This window comes from Pituophis catenifer, unplaced genomic scaffold, assembly GCF_029215685.1.
Source record: "Pituophis catenifer annectens isolate HBS135680 unplaced genomic scaffold, rPitCat1.0.hap2 SCAF_10, whole genome shotgun sequence".
In the NCBI taxonomy this organism is placed as follows: domain Eukaryota; kingdom Metazoa; phylum Chordata; class Lepidosauria; order Squamata; family Colubridae; genus Pituophis; species Pituophis catenifer.
This window is the reverse complement of record NW_027256890.1, coordinates 1,190,381-1,213,937: the sequence shown is the minus strand read 5'-3', so window position 1 is coordinate 1,213,937 and position 23,557 is coordinate 1,190,381. Positions and strand designations below refer to the sequence as shown.

Here is a 23,557-nt window from a genome sequence, read left to right as displayed (position 1 = left end):
TGAAAATCCTATAATATTTATCCACTATATTGGAAGCTTCTTAAGGGAGTGCCATAGTCAGCCTGCTTTAAGCTCCTTGCCAGGTAACGTTGGATCCTTATGTTCAAGTAAATATTTTACGTAAATACCATCTGGGGCAGGGAGGGTTTTTTCCTTCAAAGGAGAAAGAAAAGTTCTGGCAATATCCGTGGAGATGAATGTGGGTGAACCTTTCGGCTGCCCTGCCTGGGCTGACTTGGATGGGGGGGACAGTTAAGTGAGCATTGCAGAAACTCTACAAAACTGGGCTGCTTGTAAATAGACACAAGACACCAGCAAATGCTTGCCGCAACTCACTTTGTTCTTTCTGCTTGCCAAAATCAGTCAGTCTCCTGGACGGCTGTGTCTCTGTTCCAGGAACAGCTTCTCTGTTCTAGACTAACTTTCCAGGTGCATGGAACGGCACTGCCTGCATCTGTGGGGCCAGGCCTGATGGCAGGAAATTCAGCCTTGGCCAGATGTTATGTCTCTCCAGCGGAGCACTCGTCCAGTGCCCAATCTTGACAACTTTAAGACTTCTGGACTTCAACTCCCTGGAAAAGGAGGAGGGAATTGCCCCCGCCAATCCTGATGCTCCCTCAAGCCCCCTAGAGGCACCCCCTGGCCCTTCCCCACCTCCCGAGGGTGGAGGGACACCATATGCCTGGGCCTCAGGGAGCTCCATGAAAGTTCCCATTATGAGATTCTTCCATGAGCCTGAAGAAGATTCAGCTCCTAAACTCACCAACATCTTTGCGAAGATATACAGCTTTGCTGGCTGGGAATTCTGGGAGCTGAAGTCCACAAGTCTTAAAGTTGCTGAGACTGGACACCCCCGCTCTAGTCTTACCATTGGGCAGGCCTGTGTCCAACTAGAATGCTGCACTCCATGCACAACACACCTCTGGGAAGATCTTGGACTGATGGACTCGAGGAATAACGTCTGACCTCCTGGCCATCCTTCAACTCTGAGAAGGGCCACAAGGACCTTAACAGCAGCTGGAACATTGTTGGGCTCTTCTTATCTAAAAGGGGGCCCAAATAGTTCTACCAGCTGTTCTGGACTTTGTGAAAAGTGAGCTTTCAGATTCTCTGTTGGCCAAAAAAAGGTTAGTTAAAGGCAGCCACCTGGCCACACTTCTGTCCACCCCACTGACATCTAGTTCAAACTTTGAGATCTGCTTCGAGACCACCCTAAACTTTGCTTGGCTGCAGTTTGGTTATAAGTGGTTATAAGGACGGACTAAGGCCCACTGGAGTCACAATAAAGCCATTGCGTTATTTGATTTGCATGGGGAAAGAGGCTCTGGGCCTGCAGCGTTCAGGGTGTCATTCAGACAATCAGCAATGGAATGTCTATAAAAACTGAATAATAATGAAGTAACAGTACCGCCTTTTTTGACTCCTCCCCTGCCTGGACCAGGACCAGGTAGGGCCCGGGAAGAGATTTAACAAGAAGGTCAGAGGCTTCTTTACAGAAGAAGCATCTCTGGCCCTGTTGCCCTTCCAGGTGATCATTACCTGCAAAGATGCTGGCAAGGTTTCTCAGCAGGTTGGCCCCAGATGCAGGGTTGGGTCGATCTTTTCTTTTTGTAGCTTAAACACGTCCAGCAGAATTGCTCCTGTGGCCCTTCCTCCCCCTTCTCAAGAGAAGAAGCCAAGTGAAGGCCGGGATGCTTCACTCTGCACAGATGGAAACCCCAAGAAGGAGAAAGGAAAGCCAAAGGGGAAGGGAAGAAAGGAGCCAACCACCCTTTTCCTGGTTACTCACTAAATAGCCTCATTGGTAGAGTTGGGTTTCTAACTCTAATGTGTTCTAATGTGTGGACTTCCAACATTGCAGGCTGGGGAATTCTGAGATTTGAAGTCCACAAGTTCGCAAGGTTTTGATTCACACATCTTCAAGTTCCTAAGGTTGAAAAACGCTGACCTAGAGATTCTTTATGCATGGTGGGCCAAAATTAGCATCCCCCCTTTTTCAATCCATGCTTCTGCAGTTCTTGGGATCCTCCCCACCAGATGTCCGTTCCCCCCACATCAGCACCTTTTCCTCCCTCACAGGTGGTCACCATGCCGGAGTATCTGAAGAAGCGCTTCGGAGGGAAACGGATTCAGATCTACCTGTCAGTCCTGTCTCTGCTCCTGTACATATTCACGAAGATCTCGGTGAGTTCAGCAGCTGAATCTTCTCCAGGCTCATAGAAGAACTTCATGGTGGCACCTTCATAGAGCTCCCTGTAGCTCAGGCACATGATGTCCCTCCACCCTCAGAGGGTGGGGAAGGGCCAGGGGGTGCCTCTAGGGCTTTTGAGGGAGTGTCAGGAGTGGAGGGACAGTTAAAAGGGGGTCTTGGGACCCTTCAATGGGTAGGCAGTCATGTGATGGGCCAACTGCTTTCCTATTTTGAGGGTTGGGTATTCCCACATCACAACTGGACTGGATGGATTGCAACATCTGGGCTCCTGCACAGAGATAGCCAGTCCCAGATACCTGAGGACCCCCCATCTTCCCATGGACCTCTGAGGGGCACAGTCCAGAAGGAACTCTTGTCCCTCAGCGCCCAAATAAATGGCTGCCAGAATTTGTTTCCAAAGCAGATGTCTTCCTACAAGCCCTTCTTTTCAGAGGTGGGGGCTGTAAGAAGCCCTGGGGGGGAGGGGAAAGAAACCTAGAGCTAGTGAGTCCAAGGGAGGTCTCCCCCCCCCCATCTCTCTCTCCAGGGCATTGATCTTTGCAGATGCCCTATGATGCTACCCTTTGCCCTGGTAAACAACGGGCAGGAGTTAATTGTGCCCATTAACCCAAGGCCCCTGCCTTCTCTCACTAGCTGGCAATAAATGATCTCTATCAGGGTTACTGATTAAACTGTAATGGGATGGGAAGGGCAGCCCCTCTAAGAAGCAGGGGAGGCAGTGGGAGTGGGAGAGATGCTGATGGTTCTGCCTTGAAGGGCGAACACCTGAATGTGAAGAGAGCAGTGCTGGAGCCTTTTGGCTGCAGGCTGCCTCCTGGAGGGGCAGGGAGAGGCAAGCCCTCCGTCTCTTGCGAGGCAGGCAGTGCCAAAGCAGCAGGAAGAGTGCCACGCTCTGTTAGGGTGCAGACTCTGTTAGAGCCCCACCATCTAACTAGCACAGCCAGTTCTGAGGGGGAGACCCTGTCCCTTTCTGGGAGGTCTAGGTCAGCCCTACCTCAGCACGTTGCATGAGCCCATGAGGGAGGCGCAGCTGATGGGAGAGTGTGGGCTGTTCCTGTAAGCAGCACTTTCAAGAAGCTGCACCTTTCATTCCACACCTGTAATTACCTCTTTGGCACTGGATGAGTAAGATGGGAGGATGGAGGAGGGCCGGTGCTGAGACCAGCCTCTTAGTGGGCCCCCATTTGTGGGTTTTCAAGTGCCAAGCTGCCCACCCCACTTGGTTGCATAGAAAAGGGAGGAGGGGACACTCACAGTCCATTGTAGGAACAGGGTCTCCAGGGTCCGGAGGATTTGCTCTCCCTGCACCCCCATTTAATTCTGACTCCTTAAACCAGAAAGGCTGCGCTGGTGGCTCCTCTTTGAGCAGAGGCTGGACTAGGTGGTCTCTAAGGTTATTGTTGGCCATTACCTTCTCCTCTTCCAAGAGGCAGAGGCTGGTAGCAGTGGAGACGGCTGATCCAGGGCCCCTCCCGCTCCTCTGGGGCACTCCTGTAACCAGGCCCACCCAAAAGCCCCTGCCACATCCTCGTGCAGCACAGCCCTTCCGGGTGGGGTGGATGGAGAGGCCCCACGAGGCACTGCTGCCGTCTGCAAGGGGTTTTCGCAAGCTTCCCTGGTGCTCTGGCTTAACGGGCCAATTCTTCCTTTGCACCACAGGCAGATATATTTTCTGGAGCCATATTTATCCAAATTGCTATGGGACTGAATATTTATGTGGCCATCATCATACTGCTGACTATCACGGCCCTTTACACCATCACAGGTGAGTCCCATTTGCAGGTGAGCCTCCCAGCCCTGATGTCAGGCTCAGTCCCCAACCTTTCAGGCCCCTTGGCACCTGGGAAGCCTCCCTGTCTGCCCCTTGCCCATTTCCCTGCATGAGGGGTAGCCCAATGGAGAAGCCCAAGGATTTTCTTTGGGGGGTGGGCTCGGCCCTGGGCCGCCTTCTCCCCTTATCGCAGCCTTCTGCTTCCCTCGCTCTGCCTGGCAGGAGGACTTGCTGCCGTGATCTACACAGACACGCTGCAGACCTGCATCATGTTGGTGGGATCCATCATCCTGACCGTCTTTGGTAAGCCCTAGTTCAAAACCAGCACTGAAAGTGCCTTGCCCCGTACCCTCAGGTACACCATGGCTGGAATTAAGGTGAGACCTCCAAAAGACCCTGAAAGACTTTTGCTGGGTAGCTGGGAGTTGCTTTCAAGAAGGCCGGATGGAGCCCAGATCTGCCTAGACATGAGGCGCTTGAATGACAGAATCATAGAGTTAGAAAAGACCTTGGTGGTCCTGTAGCCCAACCCCCTGCTCTGTGTAGGATCTGCTAAAGCATTTGAGACAGGGGGTGGTACTCCCTTGGTCTGAAGGCCCTCAATCTCCTCTTCTCAAGGCTGGTTAATAACTCCTCCCTGTAGGAAATTTCTCCTCATATCTGACCTGAGTTTGAAGTTGGTTATAGGTGCCAGAGAACATGCCCATCCCTTCACTGTGTGGCAACCCCTTGAGGAAGGGTCTAGGTTAGGCATCTTTCAATATGGTGGGCTGGCTCTGATCTAGTTTAATTTTCAACATATACATGAGAAATCATTCGGCAGCACTGGGTACGAGATCATCCATGTGGATTCGTGTTTACTGGACATAGGTTAGAACAGAACAGAACAGAGCTGGAAGGGACCTTGGAGGTCTTCTAGTCCAGCCCCCTGCTCAAGTAAGAGAACCCACCTCCACCATTTCAGATAAGTGATTGTCTAGACTCTTCTTAAAAGCCTCCAGTGATGAAGCACCCACGATTTCTGAAGGCAACTTCTATTCCACTGGTTAATTGTCCTCACTATTAGGAAGTTTCTCCTTAATTTCAGGTTGCTTCTCTCTTTGGTTAGTTTCCAACCATTGTTTCTTGTCCTGCCCTCTGGTGCTTTGGAGAATAGATTGACCCCCTTTTCTTTGTGGCAGCCCCTCAAATACTGGAAGACTGCTATCATGTCCCCCCCTAATTCTTCTTTTCTTTAGACTAGCCAGACCCAAATCCTGCAGCCGTTCTTCATATGGTTTAGTCTCCAGGCCTTTGATCATCTTAGTTGCTCTTTGGAATTTTTCCAAAGTCTCAACATCTTTTTTTGTAGTGTGGTGACCAAAACTGATTGTAGTGTTCCAGGTGGGGTCTTACAGGGTTTTATAAAGCAGCATTAATACTTCACGTGATCTTGATTCTATGCCTCTGTTTATACAACCCAGGATTGTATTTGGTTCTTTGGCTTACTGTGCTCTGTCCATGATAACTGTGGCTGAGCCCTCGTCTGTTGAGGGGATGGGGATGGTTTGGTCCTCCTTTAGGTTTCTGAGACCGCTCTGCCCTCTAGTTCGAGCTGCTTCTGCTTCGGTGTTCTTCTGGTCTGTGGTGCGGCTGTTGGCCTTACGTCTGGAGGTTTTAAGCCACACTTCCAAGGCTGCAGAGAATTCTGGCTGACTTGCATCAGCCATGTTTGTTCTGAAGGATGTGGTCAGTGGGTGGTGGGGCATATTGACAACCGAGTTAGGCTCAGGTGCCTCTTTGCTTCTGGGATTCAGCTGGAGAAGTTTAATTTGGAATTTTGTTCTGCTTTTTACAGCTTGTCTTAGCGATGTAGTCTCGATGGTGATTGCCGGTGTCTTTGGGTGTTCTGGCTTGTTCCAGCTAAAGTCACCTATGATGTGCTGGCACTTATTTAGTCTTAAGGTCAACGTCCCTGACCATTAGCCATATCGCTGCTTTGTTGAAATAATATCTTGATTTTTAATGTTAATTTTGCAGCAGTTGTAAAAATGACGTCTATTTTTTCTTGTTTATTTCCCCTTGTAAATCTAATAAGTAAACAATACAGACTGATTTTAAAAATTGTGGTGGTTAACATGCTGTATGAACCCAGCCCATGGCATCAGTCTTTGGCTCCGTACATCGTGTTAACTGAGAAAATGGTTCACTTAATCTCAGGGTGAGCATGTTGCACGAACACAACCATAAGTATTCAGCTGACTAGAGAAACCCAGTTTTCTCCTGCAGCATAAGGATCGGAGGCGTTCTTTTTAAAGCAAAACTGAAGCTCCCAAACTCCCAGGCTCAGCCGTGGCCAGAACTGGTCAGGTTCCAGGATGTATCTTCTAGGAAATGGTCCAATTCTGCCTTCACAACAGTCCCCTGAGCTGATGTGTGTCTAACCACATGGGTTTGCAGGAGAGGAGAACTCTTCTGCTTTGCCACAGACTTCCTTGTCCTGACCGATTGTATGATCTCCTGCAGCATTTACAGAAGTCGGAGGATACGAGGGCCTGATGGAGAAGTATATGAAAGCAATCCCATCCAACATCTCCTACGATAACGTGACCATCCCTGAAAAGTGCTACACTCCCCGTCCAGATGCCTTCCACATTTTCCGGGACCCGGTGGACGGCGACCTCCCTTGGCCGGGACTCATCTTTGGCTTGAGCATTCTGGCCTTGTGGTATTGGTGCACTGACCAGGTGGGGTCATGATGCTCTTGATGTTCCCCGCACACAGGTCTTCTCTGTGGGATCATCCTGACCCTGTGCTTAGAGGCCTAAACAGACAACGCTTTGGTTTTAGGAACTACTAGGACATTAAGATCTGGACTCGTGGGCCCAGATCACTGCCCCAGCTCCACCTTTCAGTGGATGAGAGTGGCCTTTTGCTGGGCAGAGGCAGGCTGATTATGGTTCTGGTCTTTGGAGGGCATCTCCAGTCCCAATTCTTATTCTCTGGCTGGCATTTAAATCAATTCATTAAATAAACAAATAATCCAGACATTCAGAGAGTCTGCTCCCAAACTATGGTTGATTGCATGATGTTGAGTAAGTTAACTGAACTGTGGCTTATGGAATGAAGCTGATCTTCAGGATACACTGAACTGTAAACTAATTGGTACAATCTGAAGTTGAAACTCTACTTGACTAGTTTGTGGCTCAGTGTGTCATGTGAATCTAGCCTGAACATCTTACACAAAAAGCTGCACCAGCCAGTGGATATGACACAGTGTTGGTGAGGTGGGCCTATAGAACCAAACGATCTTCCCATAATTCATGGAAGCAAAGCATTCTTGCCCTAAGAGTAAGGAGAGGCCCACTGCATCCAAGTGATGCCTGAATCTGGAGGACCCTGGTAAAGAATAATCAACCCTTGTGGAAAAATCATGGCTCAGAGCAGAGGTCATTCCCAGGGCCTGTTCTGAAGGAGGCCTTGTCTCAATGTCTGGACAGCCATTTGTATGGAATGATGTAGTTGGCAGAGGGTTGGACTAGAAGACCTCCAAGGTCCCTCCCAACCCTATGATCCCATGTTCTTTGTTCTATCTCAGTGCTTGTTCATTTGCCCCTTTCTTGGGCAGGTCATTGTCCAGCGATGCCTCTCGGGGAAAAACATGTCCCACGTCAAGGCTGGCTGCATCATGTGCGGCTACTTGAAGTTGCTGCCCATGTTCCTGATGGTGATGCCAGGCATGATCAGCCGCATTCTCTACCGAGGTGAGAGCTGGTCCACCCAGGAGGCGGAGGGCAGAGAGAGGGCAACCTGCTCAGCTCACTCATGGGGAGAATGCTTTCCTTTTTTCTCACAGACAAAGTGGCCTGTGTCGTTCCCTCGGTGTGCAAGAAGATTTGTGGGACAGAGGTTGGCTGTACAAACATTGCCTATCCAACAATGGTGGTGGAGCTCATGCCAGATGGTGAGATGAGGCCAGGAAGTTGGGTCATTTGTGCCTTGGACTGCAATGCTGGCTAAGATCTGTGCCCAAGATCGTATGTCCCAAAGGCTGTGCATTATGATAGGCCTTCCGGCTGCCTTCTGCCCACAGTCGGCCATAAAAAGAGGATCCGTGTGGATGCCACATTGATCCTAAAGTGATTGTGATGCATTGTGGCTTTTTTATTAAGCATTAAAAGGCCACTTTAGTTTAGTGCATGAAGGAAGTGCTTCTTCTGGCATGATGAGTGCACACCTTGATCACGCAGCCTTGTTCCAGCTGTGCATTCAGTTGCTGGGCCAGATGGCTGTACAGCCCATGTGACCCGTGTGGCTGTACAGTCAGCCAGTTTTTGCTCAACCGGAGTTGCTGACACCAAAGCGTTGCCTATTCACACCTCCCTTGCTTTATTTTTCAGGGCTACGAGGCCTGATGCTCTCTGTGATGCTGGCCTCGCTGATGAGCTCCCTCACTTCCATCTTTAATAGTGCCAGCACCCTCTTCACCATGGACATCTACACCAAAATACGCTCCACCGCCAAGGAGAAGGAGCTCATGATTGTCGGCAGGTAAGTGCTTGGCGTTGGCAGCAGCAGTGAAGGCTCAGCAAAGGGGAAATCACAAGGAAGGTCAGCTGGAGCCCAAGATCAGGGCGGCCAAACTCTTTAGGCACCCTTTTGGCATTTGTGAAACCTTCCCAAAATGGCTGCAGCACAAGGAAGACTGCTTTCCCTTTCCTTTGGTGGGTCTCCAACCAGCCTCCAGCCTTTGGAAATGACAACAGCGACCAAAGTCAGTCACCGGCTGGCAAATAACCTGACTTTGGCGCCCCTGTGGGCAGGTTGAAGATCCTTGCCTGGCAATGGCTTTTCTCTTTCCTCTGCCTACCGCTCTTCACCTAAGAATTACAGACGGAGGGTCACTCCACCCGTTGTTCTGCACAGCTTCCTATCTAAAGTCTACAAGAATTGGTGGACCAGGCAGCATCTTGGCAAGGGCAGTTCTGCAGCGTCCCCTGGAGGGCACCTGCCTTAACCGAAGGCGCACCTTGCAGAGTCAGCAAAAAGGATGAGCGACTTTGCTGTCTCCCCTTCACAAAGGAGCTGATTGACAGGCGGGACAACCCGCCAAGTCATTCAGTTGATCTGGTTGTTTATTGAAATGTAGACTTATTTGCCCCTTTAAAAAGGGGAGGGGGTCTGCAGGGGTGGTCAAAAAAGTGAAACCCCCCCCGCCCCCATTTTCTCTGTGCGATGCAGATACAAAATGGGCAGGACTTCATTTGCACTGCCATAGCCACACCCTTTCTGCTGTTTTCTTCTTGCAATTAATTTCTAAGACAAAAAACAAAGAAAAGGAATACACAATATTCATAGAAGGAAAAAGATGAAAACAGAAACAAAAACATAGAAACACGCAAAGCGTATCTTTGCAGTCATAAACCTATGAATAAATGTTCAGTCGCCCCTGAAACAAATGTGGAGAAGCAGGACTCGGATCCCTCTGCCAAGGAAGTTCTTGGGCACCTTTGTGGTTCATTGACTGGGTTGGTGTCACCCAAGGCCTCTCTCTGCCTTCTCAAATTTCAAATGGTAAATTTGATATGGTAAAATTTTAATGTCATCTATCATATATTTTTAGATTGCTATTTTTGTAACTGTTTTATCTTTTTCCCTTTTTCTTTTCTGTTTTGTTTGAAAAGGCCTTCGGGCTATTCAATAAACTATATATATATATATCTGCCTTCTCCTCCTCCCAGGCTGTTCATCCTGGGCCTGATTGGCATCAGCATCGCCTGGGTGCCCGTGATCCAGTCTGCGCAGAGCGGGCAGCTCTTCGACTACATCCAATCCATCACCAGTTACCTGGGTCCACCCATTGCCGCCGTCTTCTTCCTGGCCATCTTCTGCAAGAGAGTCAATGAGCAGGTGAGCAGCTGGCCCTTGGTTGGAGGGGGGGGGTCAACCTCTTGCAAACCCTGCTAGGTGGGCCCCCTTCTTTCTCTGCCTCTTCAGCTGGAGGAAGCCAAAAGGAAGCCGGAGGGAGGTCCCCTGTCGGCTTCAGGGCTGCAGGGTCTTCCAGCCCATAGAAGCTCTGTGTACCACTCCCCCCACAAAAGGAGGGTGTATGTGCCCAGGACACGGAAAGGGTGTGGTTTCCGTGGCACAAGAGGAGGAACAAATGGCAGGAGCCAGGGAAAGAGGCGAATGTTCCACCTCCCAGGCTGCAATCTTGCCGTTGGCTGATGCAGGCATTCGTCTTAAGTTTGATTTAAGAACTTTGCTTACCTGTCACGAGACTTCTTATCTGATTAACACCTGTGTTGAGTCAGTGTAGTTATTTTCGTTGCAGTCAGATTTATTAGACTGAAAAGATGCAATCAATTGGCCGGATCCATTTCTTAATCGAGTGTGCCTGAGCAGTCGGTCCCTGGGAGGCTCCTAGTCCTGGTGCTAAGCCAGACTCCCTGGCAGGACGGAGCACCGGAGGGTGTTTCTTCCCCTTTGGGCTGCCGGCATCTTCCTGGTGCTGCTTTCAAACAGCAGAATTGCTGCCCAGCCTTGGTTTTCCGAAGGATTTCCAGAGTTCTCGGGGAGGCTTTGATCTGACGCCACCTGCGATTTTCGTCCTTCCTATCACCTGGCCAGTCTCCCTCTTTACCCTCTGAGGAGCACGTCCACCAGAGCTTCTGCCTCCCCCAGAAGCTCTCCTGGGGGCCAGAGGGGTCAGTGCAAAGAGCCCCCTGAAATGAATCAAGCGCTGTGTGTGAGCAGGTGCGCAGGTAGCATCTCGGCCTCCAACCCCCAGCATTTCCTCAGCCAGTTCTGGTGTCTCACAACATCCGAGCAACCTCTTCGCATGTCCTCCACTCTCCCCACTTCTGCTCTCTCCCCTTTTTCCTCAGCCTTGTTTTAATCCATCACCTCCTTGCATCGAAGGAGCTGAGAGGATCAGCCTGGACCCAAACCAAACCAAAGACCCAGACGAAAGCAACCAAAAACAGCTTTCATGATTTAGCGAGAGTTACCTTTGGTGAGATGGGTGTGCATAAGTTTAATAAATAAATCAGTGCTAACCTGGCAAACCAGGAGCCGCCAACCTAAAAGGCCCGTGACGTACAAACTCCATGCCTCCAGGGAGATGGGATGAGTTTTAAAGCACCTTCCTGCCTCTCATGAAAACTGCTGCTTAAGCTTTAACTGATCTTACAAGAACAGGTAGTCCTCGATGTACGACCACAATTGAATTCTGGGAGTTGAAGTCCACACCAGTGCTGAAATCTAAAAATTTTCCCTACCGGTTCTGTGTGCGTAGCTTGGGGGGGGGGGTTTCCTGTGACTGAGTGGGCGTGACCAACTTGATGTCACTCACAGCCACGCCATTCAGTCACATGACCACCCTCACAATTTCTATTTCCTATTCTAAAACCCTATTTTCCCCTGTCGCGAGATGCCTGCAGCCGCAGCCTCTTTTTTTCAGTGCGCCTGGAGGCGCTTCTTGTGCTGAAAGATGCAGCGGCTGCAGGCTTCTTGTAGCTAAACTTACCGGAGCTGCGCTCCCCTTCTTAAACCCGTGGGGAGAGGGCCAGGCCCGGCCGCGCCACCATGGAGCCCCCAGCGCTTTCCCTTTGGCCTGGGCAGTGGCGCTTACCCAGCTGGGCCAGTGCGGTTAGCCCTTCATCTTGCCGAAGACCAGGTCACCGCACTTATAGTCGTGCGGCCAGCCGGAGCGGGACATGGTGCGGGCGGAGAGGCCCTGCTGTGGCCGCCCTGGCTGAGCGATTGCAGTGCCTCTGCAGCAACAGGCGCATCTTGGCCACCTTGCCCACCTTCGCCTCCATGCACTGCACTTGGAAGGGGCCGCCGCCATTCTCCCTCCCTGCCTGGCTGCAGTGTGCACACGTCCACCTGCCCTCCTGAAGCAACCCTGCCACCGTTCGCTTTCATTTTGTGGTGGGAGAAGGAAGAAACTGAATGGCGCCGCGGCGGCACATGCACATGTGCCTGTTTAGCAACCCCGGGACGTCTGCGGCCAGCCTGCCCTCCTGGAACACCATTCGTTTTCATCAGCCACAGCAGGCAACAGTGTGCGTTTAACAAGGGGAGCATCTTGCATGTGCCACGGTGCCACCGTTCGCTTTCTTCCTTCTCCCATCATGAAATGAAAGTGAAGGGCGGCGGGTTTGCTTTGGGAGGGCAAGCTGACGTGTGCACACTGTGCAGCCAGGCGAGAAGGGACAGCAGTGACGGCCCCTTCCAAGCACAGCGCACGGAGGTGAAGGTGGGCAAGGCAGCCGCGGCACGTCTGTTGCTGCGGAGGCACTGCGATCGCTCAGTCCTGATGGCCCAGGCCAAAGGGAAAGCACCGTGGGCTCCATGGTGGCACGGTTGGGCCTGGCCCTCTCCCCACACTGGGGGGGGGCTGCCACCCTGCTGGCTGCCGAAGGCTTCTGCGCCTGTGGCTCTGGTTCTTCACTGGCGGGAAGCAGCTGCTCTGCCCCAGCTACGGACCCCAAGGAACGCAGGACACACAAAGTCCGTACAAACCTTAGTTTACTAATTAAGGACTACTAATGATCTTTCTTAGTAGTTGTTCGAATACAAGTACAGTTTAAATCAGTCTTTTCTGAAGAAGGGCTGTTAATTTTTATTTCATTAACAGCTGACAAGACCTCCTCCTGAGGAGCCACTCCTGCCTTTTAACACCTCTGCACGCTCGTGCATCGAGAAGAGGCTCCTCCTCCTCTTCCTCTTCACTTATGGGAGCTTCTGGAGGTTCTGAAGGCCCTGGCTGAATCCCCGCCTCTGGCACCACATCTTCTCCAGCCTCCTCATTGTTTGACTCAAGCGCCAGCTGCACAGGCTGCTGGTGCAGCACCACACCAGCCTCCTCGCTGTCAGAATCAGCTAGTAACTGCACAGGCCACTGACGGGCCACAGCACCGTGGCTGACCCTCCTTCCCCCGGAGCACGAGACTCTGCGGGCCAAGTTCCTGGAGTGGCGCCAGCGGTCAAAGAGAGCAGGCAGGTGGCTGAGTGGGAAGCCAGTGGACTGCTTCGGAGCCCCAAGCCCCATGGAGCTGGCACAGGAGGCACGCGGGCCTGGGTGGAAGCAGCACCCCTTTTCTGCAGCATCCCCCTCCCCTCTTTGGATTGCCCTGGGGGGAGGGCCCTGCCTTTGCAGAAATGGGCCAGGATGTCTGCTTGCCCTCACAGAGCACCACTGCCGTCCCTCTCAGCTCCAGCTCAGCATCTGCATTTCCACCAAGGGCTGCCCACCCACCCACTGGATGGGCCGGGCTGGACGCTGACCTCAGAAGGCAAGCGGGCATGGGAGATTGCCAGGAAGGCAGCGTGGAAGTCAGGCAAGCATGGCAGGGCTGCGGGGAAGGGAGCAGGCTGCTAGCTCCCTTCCCTGCAGCTCTGCCATGCTTGCCTGCCTTCCACATGGCCTTCTGCTTGCCTGCCTTCACAAGCTGGCCACGGGGACGCCGGAAAGACAAACTTCCAAGTGGCCTTAATGATTTGCTAAAAGGATGCAAAGGACCAGCTGTCTGCAAGGAGTATAAATCCTTCCATTCCCCACCATCCAGTCAGAGCTGAAGAAGCTTCTTGGATGAGAAGTGAAACTTCTTCTAAGAAAAACCAGAAAGTCCAGTTGCCTCTTGAAAAAGCACCTTTGGGACAACCATGACCGGCATGGCTGAGAATCTCCCTAGACATTGAGTCAGAATATTGTTTTGGAGTTTCTCCAAATCGTGAAGGTTGCTGATAAGTTGAATGTGCCCCATATCTCTTTCAGCCATTGGTCTCAGATGGTATAGACTTCCTGTCAGGCTTGCCCCAGCTGGACACCTAGGGAAGAAATACCCTCAACTCCATTTTGTTGAAGTGATCGGTTCTTTTACTAGGAATTTGAGGTTGCAGTAAAAGCCGGCCAGGACTAAAGTTCCCGTGCAAAAGGTTACCAATTTTCCCCTCTTCTCCCAGCCTTCCCCCCTTGACTGGCCCATCTTCGACCAGTGGTGTGCCAGCTAGGTGTTTGGGGCCTCTTGGCACAATCTGCATTCCTTTCTCAGGCTCCGCAGCCTTGAAGACTAGAACAGGCTGGTTCCCACCTCTGGTTTCTGTCAACCTCCCTCACCCCCCCCCCCCGGTCATCTCTACATGCCAATTGCCTACTTCCTCTCACACCCCCCCAACAATGGCAGGATGCCAGCAAGGCGCCAAGCTGAAGATGGCAGATCTGACACTCTCCTACTCGAGCAGGGGGGTTGAACTAGATGACCTCTAAGGTCCCTTTCAACCATCATTCTATATCTATCTATCACAATATGTGTACAATTGTGAGTCCAAAGAGTCACCCAGTTTTGAGGAATACAATACCACAGGACGTGAGGGGGAAGAGGTTCTCCTAAATGCACTTTGTTGTCTTTTGCAGGGCGCCTTCTGGGGCCTGATGGTGGGACTGGTAATCGGGCTCTCTCGAATGTTTGCAGAATTTGCCTATGGCACCGGCAGCTGCGCTGTGCCCAGTGAATGCCCAGCGATCATCTGTAAAGTGCATTACCTCTATTTTGCTATCATCCTTTTCGCTGTCTCTATCACCGTCATTTTGATCGTCTCATTCCTGACCAAGCCAATCGATGATGTCCATGTAAGCAATGCCCCTCCTTTTCCTGATTTTCCCCAACTCACTTCTCTCTTCCCTGCCCTCGCTGAGATTTTGGCCACATGTAAAGAAATATCTGTGGGTAACAACTTACAGGGGCTCGCCAAGTCTCCGTCCAACCAAACCTATCATGAATGCCCAACATGGCTGAGAATAAAAGGAAGAGCCATTTTCCTTCACATCCACCTCTGGAGCTCTCAGATCCTCAAGTTCAGCAGAAGTGAAAGCCAGCCGGGTGGGAGGAAACCGCTTTGAAGCCACGTTAGAGAGGATGCTTCTGTCTTGTTGGGAAGTTCAACACTGCACGAGCAGTTATATAACATGTTGTGTTGTTCTGCCAGAGGTATTGGGTACCGAGTGAGTAGGAGTAGTGGAGTTACCAGGGCACTTCTAGCCGTCCCTTTTGAACCAAGACTGGGGCCTCATGTTGACCTTGTTCAAGGTCGTTTCAGCTGCTCTGCTTCATTGTTGTTATTTTTGTTTCCTGAAAAGCTTTATCGTCTTTGCTGGACTTTGCGCAACAGTAAAGAGAAACGTGTCGATCTAGACGCAGGGGAGATGGTGCAAGGAATGGAGGACTATGAGGAAGAGCCAGGTGAGATCACCTTTACCATGAAATGTTGAGTTATTACAAGTCTAGGACAAACCAGACCAGACCTCTCCTAACCTATCTGACCTAGATATCAGAGGGAAGAATTTTAGCCAAGATGCTCACAGGCATCCTAGTTCATTGGAGAGTGATCACTTTTTGGAAAATCAAATTTAGGTTGCGATGCTAAAAAAAAAAAAAAATGCCAGGAGAAATTTTGATATGCGTTTATCTCCATATTAGTTAAGGATTTTGCAGCAGATGTTCAGAGCGTGCCTGAATTATTATTTTTGCACCTTAAAATTTATTTATTTATTTAATAAATAATAAATTTATTATTTATCCCCCTCTCAAATTTGAAAATGAATGCAGTCATTTAAAAAAACTATAAATGGGTGGGTGACATTAAAATGCCCTGTTGCCCCTCAGCCTGTTGTGAATAAAGGAGCAGCAGCAAATGAGGAGGGGGCTTCTTTGAGTTCAGGGGAAAAGACAGGATAGAAATCTTATAAATAATATAGTATTATATTATTATATGGTAATAATGATACATTTATGAGCCAATTTTGTGTACTGGTTAAAGCACAAGGCTAGAAAGGGGAGACTCTGAGTTCTAGTTCTGCATTGGGCGCGAAGCTAGCGAGTGACCTTGGGCCAGTCACTTTCTGTCAGCCCTAGGAAGGAGGCAATGGCAAACCACCTGAAATCTGGCCAAGAAAACTGTGTGGACTTGTCCAGGTGTTTGCCAAAATTGACTTTAAGGCACAAATCGCACACATAGATACTTTTAAAAGACAATCATGTAATATAATAGTAATCATTATATCAATATTGAAGTTCTGTAATTGGAGCTATTAAGAGATGAATTCTCGGCATCTTCAGATAGTTGCCAAAAGCTTTCCTTGGAGGAAATGAAGTCAGTTGAAAAACCAACATATTTTGTATAGCTAGGAGATAAAAATCAAATGCATTCATATAGAAATTCAGTCATATTATTAATAATCCTGGGATTATTAATGACCATTAAGACAAAGACTTTGAAATATCACAGTGATATGATGGTTGCAAGTAAGGATAGCTCTGCCTGGATAGCTCTGCAGACAAAGGCACTGTAATTTAACACCAGCTGTCTGCAATTAAAGTAAGTTCGAATCTTACCAGGCTCAAGGTTGACTCAGCCTTCCATCCTTTCTAAGGTAGGTGAAATGAGGACCCAGTTTGTGGGGGCAATAAGCTGACTTTGTATAAAATATACAAAAGTATGAAGGCTATTGCTTAACGCACTGTAAGCCGCCCTGAGTCTCCGGAGAAGGGCGGCATATAAATCAATTTTTTTTTTTTTAAAGGGACATACAAACTTAGGCTGTGACAATCATTTTCAGATCATGGCTATAACTGTTCCTCGTTCTCTGACTTGGTGGTTCCCTGGCTTATCTCAAGTATTGTGTACTGTTCTGGTCACTAAACAGGAAGATGCGCTAGTGAAGGGATCAAAGAAGGGCAGAGATCAGGGGATTAGAAAGTAAGTGACATGAAGAGACTGAAGAAGATAAGCAGATTTAGTCTGGAGAAAAGGAGAAGATAGTAGCCCTTTCCAAATGCCAAAAAGAGGGTGAGTTCTTCTCTATGACCCTGAAGTTAAAAACATGTAATAACAGTCTTAAGTTATAGGAAAACAGATTCTTATGGAACGATAGAAAGACATTTCCTAATAGTAAGTAAGTAGGCAAGCTCAGCCGTGGGATGAAGGACATACAGTAGATTCATTAAGGACCGTACGCTGCACATGGTTTTCCAATCAACTGAATCCGTCTGATAGTGGGACCATCCATCTCGCCTTGTTCCATCTGATCAGAGAGGCTATGTCAGCATTACCAGGAGTCTTACTGAAGTCTAGGTCCTTCACATCCACACTGGTCCACAAATCTAGCCTCTGTGTAAAAAAAGAAGAGCTCTAAGATTTGTCTGGCCTGACCTAGTTTTAATAAACCCGAGGCCTCCCGTTCCTACTAAGTGCTTGCAAACTGGCTGCTTGATCTCTTTTCCAGTATTTTCCCAGATATTGAGGTCAAGCTGCTTTGGTTTGCTGTTTCCGGCCTTCACTTCTTTTTTAAGCCGGGAGCCTTAATTTTTCTCCAGTCTTCTGGTCCTTCCTCTGTACTCTGGGACCTGGCTGTTCCCTCCCCACATCCATGGGCCATGGTTTCCTTTTGCAAAGAGAGATGCAAAATAGGAATTAAGTAGTTCCAGCTTCTCCCCATTGCTTGTCATCATTTCCACATCTTTTCCTAGCGATGATAAAAAAATCATCCTTATTCTCTGATATTCTACTTTGTAGTATCTTTCCATTTTTCAAATTTGTCCTTTTTGTTTCTTGTTGATAGAGAGCCATTTGTGCACCCGGTGACTTCATCAGAGCCCTCCCACTTTTAAGTTTTTTCTATAGTATTGTTTGTATTGGGGCCTCAATAATCTCCTTTCTGAGAATCTCCCAACCCTCTTGAGGGTTCCATTCCTTTAGAACCCTTCCTACTTTTTCCCGTCAGTTGCTGAAGTCAGATCTCCTGAAATGTAGAATAGTAACCAGACAACTTTTGGTTCTGCTTGCCTGCAGGGTGAATTCTAGGAAGACAACGGTCATTCACTCTTGCCATTCTCTCCTTCCCATGCCAGCATTTCTCCTTTGTTAGTAAGCATGAAGCCCAACATGGCTAGTTCTCTATTCCAGTCTTTGGATGATGAAGTCCTCTACAAAACAAGAACCCACAGAACAGGCGTGTCAAACTCAAGGCCCATGGGGTGGTTAGACCTGGCCCGCGGGGCCGCCTCGGAAACAGCAAAGGACCCGCCCGCAAGTGCCTCTGCCAGAGAAAACGGGCTTCCCAGCTCCATTTTCGGCTGGGACGGCCTCCTGCAACCCTCTGCCAGCAAAAACAGAGCAAAAACACATGCGGCTCCGCAGCTCGGTTTTCGCTGGCAGAGTGTTGCAGGAGGCCATCCCAGCCCAAAACAGAAATTGGGAGCCCATTTTCAGTGGAAGAGCACTCGGGCCACCACAGGCACCCCTGACATGAGTGACATCAAGCTGGCCATGCGTACCCTGGCCTAGCCCCCACCCCCAGCCTCCCAAGGTCAAACACAACCCTGATGCGGCCCTCAATGAAATTGAGTTTGACACCCTTGCCATAGAATCTTCCACTTGCTACTTTGGTTGATTCCCAGTTGATGCTGAAGTGGTTGAAATCCCCCTTGGCACTGTGATGTGTTTCCTGGACATTCAAGGACACAATCTGCAAAGATTTCTGTCACACCTCCTGCCTGGTTGGTGGCCTGTAAAGCACACCCACACCAGGGTCATTTTTTTTTTTTTTTGCTTTTTTCCTTTATTTTCACTCAGACGCTTTCGGCAAGACTTTCACACTTGATGTTCTGAATTTACTTGTGTTGAAATTCTTCACATATAATATGACACCTTTTCCCCCTCCCCTTGTTGGGCTTTTTTTCTTCTCAACAAATTATCCCCTTCTAATTTTATATTCCATTCATGCGATCCATTCCACCAACTTTTAGAAATACCAATAATGTTACCTTTCCTCCCTGTGCTAAGACTTCAGGTTCTCCCTGTTTGTTCCCCATTCTCTGAGCACTGAGGTACAAGAAGCCTCTGATTCTCAGCACTGGCCTTCTTAGCTTTGCCTCCTGCATCTCCTGGTGTGTTCTGGGGCCCCTCCCTCTTACCACTTCCTCTCTTGATCTCCGGTGCCTACCTTTGGGCAGAAACTTTGACTGGCTTCTGATTTCCCTTCTACTCCAGATGTAGTTTAAAGTCTGCTGCATGACCTGAGTAGAGTAAGGTGTCTTCCAGACATGCCCTTGCTAGTCTTTGTGAGGTGCAACCCATTTCTTGCTTGCAGAAGCCCTACCTCTGGATGGCACAGATTGTGGTCCAGGAAGACAAAGTTTTCCCGAGGACTCCACCCCCCACCCCAAATCCTCCATTCCGTCTTCAGGCCATGTCTGCCAGTTGGAGGCATGGATGAAAATCCCACCTCTGCCCCAAATTCTTTTGCCTTCCTGCCTAACTCCTCATGGTCCTTTGAGATTCTTTCCAGTCTCTTTTTTGGCAATGTTATTTGCTTCAACACAAAACAGAATGAATAATGATGGTCAGTAGATTTGATAAAAGGAACCCTTTCAACTCTATGGTATATTGGGGCAAAGAAGCAAACTGTATGAGAATAGGGTGGTGGAGCCTTAGGAGGATGTTCTGGGCATGAAAAGGTCAGTTTGGCTTCTACATCTAACAGCCGGCCATGTTGTCCTTGCAGCCCAAGAGAAAGAGACCAACTGTTGCAAGAAAGCCTACAACTGGTTCTGTGGCTTGGAACAGACGGGCCCCAAGCTGAGCAAGGAAGAAGAGGAGGCCCTGCAGCATAAGTTGACGGACACGACAGAGGAGCCCTTGTGGAGGCGCGTGGTCAACATCAACGCCATCATCTTGCTGTCGGTGGCTGTCTTCTGCCATGGATTTTTTGCATAGGTCAAACATTTTGTTTTATTTGGGAATGAAGTTCTTGATTGCTAAATTGCACTGTGACATCATAATCTGTAACTTGCACCTTATCAGACTTGAAACTCATTTGTCAGGAGAATCATTTAACTCTTCCAGTTAACTGAAAACATGACCAACTGTGAATGCCGTTGATTGGGAGGGGCCGTGTGGGTCTGCGGACTCTCCTCAAAGGGGACAATCCTCAAATGTTTTTAATCCCCGTTTTTGGATTGTGTTACCAGTGTGTGTGTGTGTGTGTGTGTGTGTGTGTGTGTGTCAGAAATTCTGCTTTCCACTTGTTTTTCTCTTCTTGTTTTTTAAGTGTATGATTTGCACAGGAAAAGTGTGTAAGTTCAGCTGCCTCAGTAGGCTGATTTTGATATTGTTTTGGAGGCAGAGTCTTCTAATCTTGCCCTTCTTTATTTAAGACTCATGCAGAACTGTTTCTACCTGTATTAACTTTGGAACTGGAAGTATTTGCATTGAATTGTTAATACCTAGTTGAGTTAGAATCGGCTTGAAGTGGTTTGAATCTCTTTCCCTGGGACCAGGCATGCTGATGTTATTATCATCCTTTGTAATTTGGATTTACTGTATAACTGTAAATATATATATATACACACATACATATATTAAAATCACTGTGTCTTGTTGAAAAAAACAAAATGAAGCAGAACTCCTGCCTTGCCCCCTGACACCCAGAAATCTATTGAAAGCCTGCAGACCAGGTCATCCCCATCTCTTTCTGCCAGGGGCCAGTAACTGGGGGAAAGCAGGGAGGGTGATGCAACTGGGGGATAAGTGTCTGGCCCTGGTTGACGCTAAGACTGCCTTGGAGAAAGCAACTTTTGACTTAGGAGCCAACCGGGCGTAGGGCTGTGTCTGGGATCAAGAACCTTCGCAACCACAGCCTAACCTCAACCTTCTGAGACTCTTCCCAAGAGGAAGACTAGGACTCACAAGCAGGAGTTGATAGGCTCTGACAAAGCGGCTGTTTTTGCAGGACCATGGAGAGCTCCCAGCCCAACTAACAGGGAGCCCAGAGCTTCCCTCTCTCCGAAGTACCAATAGGCGAGAATACTTGGAGTTCAGCAGGGTTGAAATGAGGGGTCCTTGGTGCTCTCCGAGCTTGGTGGTTTTCTTGCAGACGTTTCATGACCCAACTAGGTAACATCATCAGTGCTGAATTGGGTAATGAAGCATCTTTAAGAAAACTACCAAGCTCAAAAGACTTCACAGCGCCATTCACCAGACAGTTCTCTTAGGCTCCAGAGCCGGCCAGAAGCCTTCAGAGGCCCATAAAGAGAAGTGACTCCTGGAGTGAGATGGAGCCATCATGGCAAGCAGCCACTGATAGCTTTTCCATATCTTTGTTCCACTTTCCAAAGCTTTTCATTTAATTTGTGGTAATGGGCTTCACAGGTTCACTATCTGTGCTCTATGGAAGATATCGTTGTACCAGACCTATGAGGAGCAGTTGCTGGCAGCCACTTTCAGGCTGAAGGTGCCCTTGGCCCAGACTGGTGTGTCACGGCTCCCCTCAGAAAGAGCCTTTAATGTGTGTGTGTGTGTGTATAATAGCACTTGTTTACTTTCAGTCCCTTGGAAATGATTCCAGCATACCATTTTCTTTTCTCCGAAAGGCTCTGCCGTTTGCCGTAATGAAAAGGAGGGTGGAGACATGGAACTCCCTGGAGAGACTCGGATGCCTTCCCTGTGGGCTGTGCTGATCTTGCTCCAGAGAACTCAGCCTGCAGGAGGGACCCCCCCCTCCCTGAGCCAAACTCCCAAAATGCAAGGAAGAGGCCCATGAAAGCCTCTCCACCTGTTGCCCCCTCGGAGTACCCTTGCTCAGAAAATGCCCTCCTCCCCCAAGGCATGCCAGCAGCAGGAGAGTGCCTGGTCCAGGGAGACCAAAGGCCAAGCTCTGGGCAAGACCCAACCCTTGTGATGCTCCAGAGTGCCCCTGCACCAAGGGCCCTGGTAGGGTGGTCCCTCTGGGGCTTCTTGCCTTCGGTGCTGGCTCCACAGATTGCCACAGGGCTGGAAGAACAGGGAGGGTCTGCCTCGTACATCAAGTCTTCTTGCTAAAGAATGGGGACCTTGCTCTTGGTGCTGCAGAATGCTGGCTCCACTATTCGCAGCGTGACGTGGCCTGCTTCGGGGAGCAAAAGAGGCAGCATCGCAGCACCGGCTGCTCGGTGTCACTGCAGGCCCAGCAGGGCTGCAGGGAGATGCAGGATGAGTCCATTTTAGGAACCTTTGATTTAATTGCAGGGGACAAAAGTGTCGGGGGCCGACAGATTAATTGCTGCATTTTCCTCTTGACAAGACAAACTCTCCCCCCACACACACAAAACTCAACTCCCCGGGTTTCTGGGTGACTAAGTTGTTTGCTGCTCAAAGCCCTGGAAAACCCAGATGAAAAATTACAGCTGCCTCAGCTCTCTTATTTCCAGTCTTCTGTCAGAGGAAAATGTGGAAGTTGGACCAGAATGCCAACTTGGCCAGAGAGGTTGATGGGGATCAGTGTTGGGGCAGACCCCTTCAGAAGGAGGGCTCCCACTTGGACGTCCCCACAGACCCTGAAATGAAATCAGGAAGGGACCCCACCATGGTCGCCGCTCTTCTCGGGGAAGGGCTGATGGAGCCCTAAGGGTGGGGAGCAGAGACCCCAACCTCTCTGGGACAAACTCCCTGGGGAAGACCTGGGGCTGCCCCATGAGCTCACTCTGGGTCCTCCCAGACAAGAAATCCAGGGGAACCATCTTAATGCTTCCAGAGTTGGTTATGGGGAGAGGCTTCAGGAAGGCCATCAGAAACCAGGCCCTTAAGGGCCCCAGAGTGAAGCAGACAGGAACGAAGCCCAACAGGCCCTGGGTACTGAAGGACAGGCAGATACATCAAAGTGGAAGGGGGCTTGGGGGGGCTTTTCCATCCATGGCATCGTTATCAACTACTGTGGCTGGGATCACACAAGGTTCCAGCATCAAGCATAATTTACAAATTGCAACAGACAATGAGAAGTAGCAGCATTTGCTGGGGGAGGAGGAAGGCAAGATGGAGGAGGTGGGTTGGAAAGGGCCAGCTTTCCTTTGCAATGCCACATCTGCCCCTCTGGTTCTTTAGAGCCCCCCTCAAATCCCTGCGACATGTTAAACCAGTCATCGTGATAGTTGTTGCAGTAGAATTCATTGCCCACATGTGACTCTCCTCTTTCACTTCATCTAGAGCAGGGGTCTCCAAAGTTGGCATTCTGGAAGTCCACAAGTCTTAAAGTTGCCAATGTTGGAGACCCTCAACAATGGTGTCCTGAGAGGGGAGAAAAAGACCTTGAGTCCTCCTCCCCCATGGCTGCAACACCTCAGGGCTGCAAGAGAAGACTTTTGGTCCCCATTAGGTGGCCTAATGTCAATTGTCCAGTTGGCATTCCCAGAAAAAGAAACTCCATTATTTTTCCAAGTGTATAAACTTTACTGAACAAGTGTACATTGGCACAGAAGAAGCTTTGGGCTTCCTGTGCATAGTTCATTTCCCCTCTCCCCACAGGTCATCCCCAGTCCCTTACGTCCACCAATCACTTCTGTTCATTTTGTTTGGGGAACCAGACGATCGCTGTGGCATCTGCTCTGGCTGTCCTTGTGCTTGTAGGCCATTCCCCCCACCCTTGCATTCCAGTCCACCACTACCCATTCTTTGTCAAGCTGTGAGCAAAGTGGAATTTAGATGAAAGTCTGAGTCAGTCCTGACCCTGAGGCTGGCGCTTCCTGTGGGAGCTCTGGCATGGGCATAACTCAGCC

The 23,557-nt window shown here is 49.6% G+C and overlaps 1 protein-coding gene across 7 annotated transcripts; it reads left to right on the top strand.

Annotated features, from left to right (window-relative positions):
• Positions 1-2,079: 2,079 nt before the first annotated feature.
• On the top strand, positions 2,080-19,745 carry LOC139322295 (sodium/glucose cotransporter 1-like). 7 transcript variants are annotated; one of them, XM_070951356.1, is made up of 12 exons: positions 2,080-2,184; positions 3,872-3,977; positions 4,206-4,286; positions 6,489-6,709; positions 7,591-7,726; positions 7,819-7,926; positions 8,363-8,513; positions 9,704-9,872; positions 14,386-14,601; positions 15,109-15,211; positions 16,784-16,789; positions 19,513-19,745. In XM_070951356.1, exons 1-12 carry the CDS (start codon positions 2,089-2,091, stop codon positions 19,743-19,745), a joined length of 1,626 nt encoding a protein of 541 aa, XP_070807457.1. In that variant the 5' UTR covers positions 2,080-2,088. The 7 variants fall into 7 exon arrangements, with proteins under 7 accessions (XP_070807457.1, XP_070807458.1, XP_070807454.1 ...); XM_070951357.1 differs by lacking the exon at positions 16,784-16,789 and having other exon boundaries at positions 19,540-19,745; XM_070951353.1 differs by lacking the exon at positions 16,784-16,789 and having other exon boundaries at positions 19,534-19,745.
• The last annotated feature ends 3,812 nt before the right edge of the window (positions 19,746-23,557 follow it).